At 45.5% G+C, this 8,113-nt stretch overlaps 1 protein-coding gene across 4 annotated transcripts in view; it reads right to left on the reverse strand.

Moving 5' to 3' along the window:
• Positions 1-6,803, reverse strand: part of ANO10 (anoctamin 10) — a 209,954-nt gene extending 203,151 nt beyond the window's left edge. For all 4 annotated transcript variants that reach the window (XM_033402071.2, XM_033402069.2, XM_033402068.2 and 1 more), the window contains exons 1-2: positions 6,646-6,803; positions 1,231-1,383 (exon numbers count right to left, since the gene is read on the reverse strand). In XM_033402071.2, coding sequence (XP_033257962.1) covers positions 1,231-1,369 — 139 coding nt within the window. In that variant the 5' untranslated portion in view covers positions 1,370-1,383; positions 6,646-6,803. The remainder of the gene's footprint in view (positions 1-1,230; positions 1,384-6,645) is intronic.
• Between the last annotated feature and the right edge of the window lie 1,310 nt (positions 6,804-8,113).

Consider the following 8,113-nt stretch of genomic DNA (forward strand, 5'->3'; position numbering starts at 1 on the left):
CAGTGTTTCGAGACTTAGTGAAGTTTTAGGGGTTGTTTTGTGTAGTTTTATGAAGTGTCTGCTCATGTAAAACTCCCTCCACCCTCTTACCCAGATCTAGCCCCCTTTCTGTGCCCTACAGGAGAGGGCTAACCTTCGGCTTCTTCTATAAAGTCATCACTTACCACCCCAAAAAACATCACCAAGTGTCACCTCGTCCTTCCCTTTACTTTTTTTTTAATTACACATCCTTATTTTCCTTTTAATATCTGTAGAAACTGTAGTAATGTTACATACCTCATTCTTCCTATTGGTAATTATCATCTTCTCTCTTTTTTTAAAAAAATATTTATTTATTTTTGGCTGTGTTGGGTCTTAGTTGCAGCACATGGGATCTTTTGTTGCAGCGCGCGGGCTTCTCTCTAGTTGTGGCATGCAGGCTTGGTAGTTGCAGCACACAGGCTCTCTAGTTGTGGCACACAGGCTCCAGAGTGCATGGGCTCTCAAGTTGTAGCGCACGGGCTCCAGAGCACGTGGGCTCTGTAGTTGTTGCGCATGGCCTCCAGAGTATGTGGGCTCTCTAGTTGCAGCATGCGGGCTCACTTGTTGTGGCATGTGGGCTCAGTAGTTGCGGCACGCGGGCTTAGCTGCCCTGCAGCTCGTGGGATCTTAGTTCCCCGACCAGAGATCGAACCCGCGTCCCCTGCATTGGAAGGTGGATTCTCAAACACTGGACCACCAGGGAAGACCCCCTTTACTTTCACAGCAAGTATACATAACGATTTTTTTAAGTATCATGCAGTATTTTGTAAGAGCTTTTTCCTTAGCCTTTTTTCCTGTTCCCTCAATTTCCTGGAACTAGCGTTCAGTCTCTTTACCCTGACAGTAACATCCTTGCCGGCAGAAGTGTGTTTCTCTCTCCCTTAGCACCATAACCAACACAGAAATAATACTCAAAGATATTCATTCATTTGACAAATATTTATTAAGCACCTACTATGCACCAGGCACTGTACATAGGCACAGAGTTTGTAGCTGTGAACAAAACCACTCACGTTGCTTACGGTCTAAGAGAGACTTACAATCTAATGTTGATTTAAGACCTCCTTTCAAGTCCTAGATAAATAATAAAGAGCAAAGAAATGAACATTCATTTTAAAAATATATCAGTTAAAAAACTGTGAAACACATTTGAAAATACAGTTTTACTCACTGGCATGACTAAATCTGAGTGATATTTATTTTACTCACCTCCATCTTTCTTTCTACTGATAATTCTGTTCTTCAGCCATTCTTTGGTTTCTTCCTTGACATCCTGAGCAAGTTCTATGACAACCAGAGGCGTGAAAGAGCTCTCATGAGTATCCAGAGCTGACAAGGTCACTTTCATCTTTGACAAACTTGCTGAAAATAAAAAGCAAAGATGGGCTATAATGGGAAAAATAAATATAGACTGTATTTGTATTTTCTCTTAATTAAACCTAATTCTGGCTTCCTGGACAGAAGAAAATTTCTCACGAGCCAGATGGGTTACATGACAGGCTCACCAAATGGCTCACAGCACCTGTGCGAGCCAGGCCCTATACAAAAACGAGGGAAACACCACTCGTATCCGTAAGCAGCTCAGAATAAGGCAGAGGGTACATTCAGGTAAGTGAAGGATAACAGTGTAAAATGTGTTCACACAAGAGGACTAAGAAAGTATTTACAAAGGGTGTGACCTGAACAGGATTTAGAAGAATGAATAGGAGTTTGCCAGATCGACAATGGATGGCATTCTAGGCAGAGGAAATAGTGTTCCCCTACAAAACAATGATGAAAAATAGCCAAGATGGGGCTTCCCAGGTGGCGCAGTGGTTGAGAGTCCGCCTGCTGATGTAGGGGACACGGGTTCGTGCCCCGGTCTGGGAGGAGATAAGGATTAATTATCTCTTTTTCAGTACAGAATCTGTTACCAACTGTACATAAAGGCCCCATGCCAAAATCCAGATGTTGTGATTTGATACCACCTTCCCAGAAAGCAGAGTAGCAATCTGAAAAACAACATTAAATACTCATACCATTCAACAGAACAATGCTAGTTCTAGGAATTTATACCAAACATATAATAAAATCAAAAATGTACATAAATGTTCATTACAGCTTTCTTTTTTTCTGTCTTTCCTCTCTTTCCTATAAAGTCAAACAACAGGATACTGGCTAAATAAAGTATAACTATACAACAGAACCATTAATACTAGGACACAGATCCAACTGAATTAACATGGAGAATGTTTCATAACACGTTATAAGGTAAAAATGCAAAGTATGACCCCATTTATGAATATATATCATCCACAGTAATATCAAAATGACAACACTAGCTAACATTTGCTGAGGATTTACTGCATCAAAGCACGGGCTACACATTTTTATGTGAATTACCTCAGTCATTTCTCACAGCAACGCCATGAAGAAGGAACTTTAACGTTTCCATCTTACAGATGAGAAAACTGAGGTGAAAGAAGTAAAAAGTAGCCTGTCCACGTCATGCCGTCTCAAGCAGGGAAGCTGGGCTTCCAAACCAGGCAGCCTGATGCCAGAGCTCACATCCTTAACCACATTTGTGTATACATATGTATTCATCACGTGATATGAGAGTATTACACACACTTGTGTTAGTCACGGTGTAGGTATGTGTGTCTAATAAAAAGTCCATCAGTGATTAGTCAGATATATTTCTCCATCCCCATTTCTAGGTAGTAGGATTTACGATGAGTTTTATTTTCTTCTTTACATTTTTCTTTTTGATTTGAATTTTAGTGAGCAGGTATCTCTTATGATTAGAAAAAAATGGCTTCTATGTTCGTAAAATAGAAGGCTCACATTTTCAACATAAGTGTAAAATATACACTGTAGTAGAGACCAAATGATACTTTTAAAATCACCTAATACAAGATAATATTTTGCTTTATTCCTCAGATTAAAAACATACTAACTTTGTATACAAAAAGTCGCCTAGCTTCAAAGATTGTTTAGTTTGGGGTAAAAGTTAATGGCATATAGAATGAAAGGACTCGGGACCTAGGCACGTCCTATCCATGAGACTGGCAAAAGCAGTGCAGAAGTTGGACTAGGAGAGAATTTTAGGGCAGAAGGAGCCTTAGGGGTCCATTAGTCCCAAGACCACACTATTTCATGTTAATAAAACCCAAAGTCACACAACCAGTGTGACAGAGATAAGACTGAAATCCAATGCTCTTTGAATGACACCATACCGTATGCAAAAGACCTTTTTTCCCCGTTTTTTTGAACTTAGCCAATTTAAAGTCTCACCATCAAAAGTAACGCTGGCCTCGCCACAGCTGTGGAGCTGTGTGCTTTCACTTGTTAGAGTCTCACAGACTAACCCCAGTGCCAGCACTGAGCAGTTCAGTGGAGCCTGGTAAGCCTCAACCACTTCAAGGCTCCAGTATATAAGATGCTCTTGGAAGTTTCAACACTGCTTGTTTTCAGCTGCTTCACACTTGTGCCATCCACTGGGCCACAGGGTACTTACAGGCTGGGTGACCTAAGTGGCAGGAACCTCTCTTACACTGCCCGTGTTCCCGTCCCTGAAACTCTGTGCCCTCCTCCTTCTTGTGTCCTCTGCTCAGGGAATTTCCATCACTATACAGTAACACCTCTGGGGACGCCCTCTCCTTGGGGGATTCCTGCCCCCTCTGTGTTCTGCACGCAACATCACTCTTGCAGTTCACCGACCAGCGTGATCCAGGCCTGCTCCAATCCCACCTCTTCACGTTGGCTAGCCCAACAGCGTGAATACCAAGTGTAAGGTGGGGAAAATAAGAAGCCTCGTGGCAGCGTGGGCTAACCTGAGTTCTGCAATCCACTTTCACTGGAGGGTCTTAACAGAGGCTGGCTGCACCATTACCATGCACACTAGACTAGTACATGGGACCAAAATACCACCTGGGGGGGCATGAGGACTTGAAGCGTGGACACAGCAGAGGGCCTCACGGTTCCTGTTGGGGCTGATCTGAAAACAAGCAATGATTCAACACACAGACTTCCTGGGCACTGGAGGGTAGAATGATTTCTGCTTCCACAGCCAATTTCCCCCTTTTATCCAGACTGTCAGCCAGGCCAGCAGCCAGCAATAACTGTAAAGCACAGAGCAGCTACGTTCCATATGCTCCGCGCACAGGACCAGTAGATAGCCATCTCAAACTCTGCTCTTCTTAATCACGCATTGAACTGCACCCAGGGCTAAAGGAGACCTACAAAGGAACTGGATCCCTGTGGCTCTTACATTAGCTATTGGAATCACCTGCCTATAGTAAGGGTTAAATCCTGACCTTGGTGGTTGAAATGCACATATGAAAAGAAACTCACTGGGAGTTCAAGCATGGAGGGGGGTGGTTCACATTATTTTATCACGGTTCAAAAAAAGAATAAGGGACCCTTTATTCTCTTCCTGAGTTTGGGTAAAGAAAAAACATCAATGGAATTATCATAAATTCAAAGACTAATAAGTAAGTGCATAAGGCTGTGTTTAGGAATCACCTTATTTCAGGCTCAAGGAGAAACACAATCCAAAATGACAAAATTACTCTCAGTCGTAAGGCAGAATAGGAACACAACAGTGAGAGCAAAATGAAGGGCCACACTGATCAAGGAGGAAGATGAGCGGGATTTCCTAGGAGAAAACTTGCAATTTTAATGGCAAGTGCTAGAAGGGACAGGACCCCTCCGGAGGCCCCCTCTAAGGTGTAAGACAACTTAGAGGCAGTTAATTATGAGAGCAATTGTGGGACCGTCCTCCTTGAGACCTAGGGCAGCCGTCTCTCAGAGTCACCTAAGATGAGGGCAGATTTGAGAATGAAACATCAGCCCTGCACACATGCACCCTCACTAAAGAGTTTCTCAGTGACACCCACAATGTAGGGGAGTTGGTGAGGCCCATTCCCTGAGGAACATACCTAGGAACCTCTCGTGGCCTCAGGCCTCCACAGGAAGGTGTAGGAGAGATGAGACACGACACAATGAAGACAGCCTCGCCACAACAGCCCAGGTCCAGGCCTAATTAGATGCTGCACTCATACTCTCTTTCTACACTTGGTACCCCAGACACTGCCAAGATTTTGCTTATTTGAGCTGGAATAATGTCTGAAAACCTAGAGCAACAATGAATCTCCTCCCCAAGCACAGGACCTGGCACACAGCTGAAATGCTAATATGTGATAAAAGAATGAATTCACGTGATGAACATACCACCATTTAAAAAGATGTTTAGGGAGAATTTTTAATGATCCAGGAAAATGCTAAAAATACAAAGGGAAAAAAAGCAAAATACAAAGTAATACAACAATATGACCCCAACTATGTAATACGTACATTTAGATACACAAAAAAATACAAAAAGAATTAAGAAGAATTGCACAAAAATGTTAGGGTTGGTGAAATTACATGGAGTTTTCATTTTCATTCTTATACTTTTCTCTATCTTCCAAGTTCTCTTACAGTGAAAAAAAGTTTCACTGAGTTTGTTTTTTAAGCACACACAGTCTCCAATTTACCAGGACTTTTCTATCCCTTTCCATTAGTTTAAATCTTTTCAATTTCATTCTTCATCTGCAATTCTACAATTCTTTCAGCAATAACTGGTCAGAACAGATACGATCTACTTTCCACGGCTAATTTTAAATTGTTTATCATACTCACAGAATGGGCTCTTAGAAAACATCTAGTTCTCTAGCTCGGTGTGACTTTAAAATTCAAAGTAGCCAGATAAGAAAGATTTAAATTTTTTTTTAAAACCCCACAGGATTAGATATTTTTAAAATTAAAACTCCGCAGGATTTAAGGGAACGTGATACGACTGCTTTTGAGTCTGAATAAAAACCTCAACTCTGAACTTTGTGCGGGACCTCCATACACCGTCTGGGCTGCCGGAATAGGGTTTCACAGAAGACAGCGCCGCACCAACGCTGGCGCCGCCAAGGCTCCAGGGAAATTAGAAGCATTCCATAGGAGAAGCACCCCTTCCAGCCACGTTTCTCAGGTGTCCCAGGCATTGCCCCTGACTTTCATCTAATACTTCAGCTGTACTGTGTGTCCCAGTCGAAAGCCTGGAAACCCGATCACCCCGATGTGAGAGCACAACCCCGCAAGCTCACTAGCGTCACGCCCGTGCCGAGATACCCGAAGCTCCAGGCTCTCCGGACAGTCGGGGAAGCGTGAATCATGGGCCCCCGTGAGCTGGTCCTTCTCTCAAACGCCCTTCACTAGGCTTCGTCGACTCCTCCACCCCCACTCATCTCATTCCCCGTTGCTCTGGAGCCCCCCAAGCCCTCGCATCCTGACTCCACCAGCCACCAGATTTCAGCTTCACCACTTTCTTCTATCAACCCTCCACCCTCAGACCAACCTCGGCCCTCTGCAGCTTCCACCTGCGACTGCCACTCCCACCCGAACGTCACCCAACCTCGGCGTCCCTCCCCGTCCTACTTTCCCATTCCCGGGATTGCCAACCCCGGGAGGTACCCCGGGAAGGAAGGGCGGCGGCCGGGAGGAGTCACTGGAAGCGTCGCGCCGCTGCCCGACAGCCCGGACTCAACCACCTGCACTGACCCAGGCTCTGCGCTGCCGAAAGCGAGGGGGTCCGAGGTCCCCTCCCCCACTCACCGGCCGCCACAGCACTCCACGTCTTCGGGGGCGGGCCCGAGAGCCTGCTAGTCCCCCAGGCCGGGAAACCGACTCTCGCCGCGGGAGGCGAGCCGCGGCCTGCCGGGCGGGTACCACCTAGCGCCGGGCGTGCAGGGCGGGGCCGACACGCGCTCGCACGCAGGCGGGGGCGGGGCCGAGGTGGGGGAGGCGGGGCTTAGGGCTGAGTCACTCCCGGCAGAGACCAGGCTGCTCCAGAGAAACACTAGACTGGCCTAGTCTGGCTGTCGCCGGGAGTGAGAGCTGAGACTGCTAAGGAAGAGGCGTGCCTTATGGGCTGTCACTCCGCGTGGGGGCGGCACCACGGTGGAGAGGCGGGGCCTCGCGGGGCTGGGCTGTCACTCCGAGAGTATGGAGGGGTGACCTGCAAGGAAATATGTCCGTTCACATTTTCCTCTTTTCCGTCTCTTAAGGTCCAGAGTCCAACTTCCTTGTCACTTTCAAATATAAGAACAAGTCTCATTTTAGTTGTAATTCACTTTCAGGCAGTGAAAAACCCAATTCCAATATATTATCCCCCCGCCCACCTCGGGATCTGTGCCCTGGGAATGTGTTCCCAGTGCCTTGCAAGCTCTTCGTTAATTAAGGAGATGATTTATTTCCTTCCTTCCCTCACGGGAAGCGGGAACCGAATCTCACCTTCTCACTGAGGCCCTTTCTGACCATCCTATTTAATACCTGCTCTCCTCCCTACCCCACTATCTTACCTTAGCATATTTCTTTTTTCCACAGCACTCATCACCTTCTAACGTTTTATATTATTATATTTATTGTCAGTCTTTCCCTAGAATGTAAGCTTCACAAGGGCAGGGATTTTTGTCTGTTTTATCCATTAATACATCCCCAGTGCCTAGAACAGCGTTAGAGTCACAGTAGGCATGCAGTAACTCAAAGGAAGGAAAGAAAACAATGTATGAACCCTTTCTCCTTCCGTACACGCAGTTCAGTCTAGACAGATGCCTCGAGGTCCTACAACGCCAGAAAAGCCGTGTCTGCTTTTCCATCCTCTGCCCCTTCTCTGTGTCTTCCAGACTCAAGACAGGAGACAGGGAGACCAGGGGCAAGGCACAGAAACCTAATTACTTGCGAGGGGCCCTTTGTTGATCTTTCTAGATGCCTGTCATCGCAGCTCACAACGTTATTGGCCAGTTCCCCTGTGGCCATCATGGGTGTGGCCAGAAGTTCTTTCTCTTCTGAAAATCTGGACAAATTGTTTATGCGCTTCAACAGGTTTAGACATTGATTACTCAGTACATTTTTGTTTTTTAATTGCACTCTTCCTAACTTCTCATTCCTTGAATTTATGGCCATCCCTCCATATAATGTCATCTTCTGATATTTATATGACTGGAAGGATTGGAAAAAAGATTGAATGGAAATGTTAAAAATGCGTTTCACACAGATGGTCTCCTTTCATCTCCACAATTAG

The sequence above is a fragment of the Orcinus orca genome, chromosome 10, assembly GCF_937001465.1.
Source record: "Orcinus orca chromosome 10, mOrcOrc1.1, whole genome shotgun sequence".
Lineage (NCBI taxonomy): Eukaryota > Metazoa > Chordata > Mammalia > Artiodactyla > Delphinidae > Orcinus > Orcinus orca.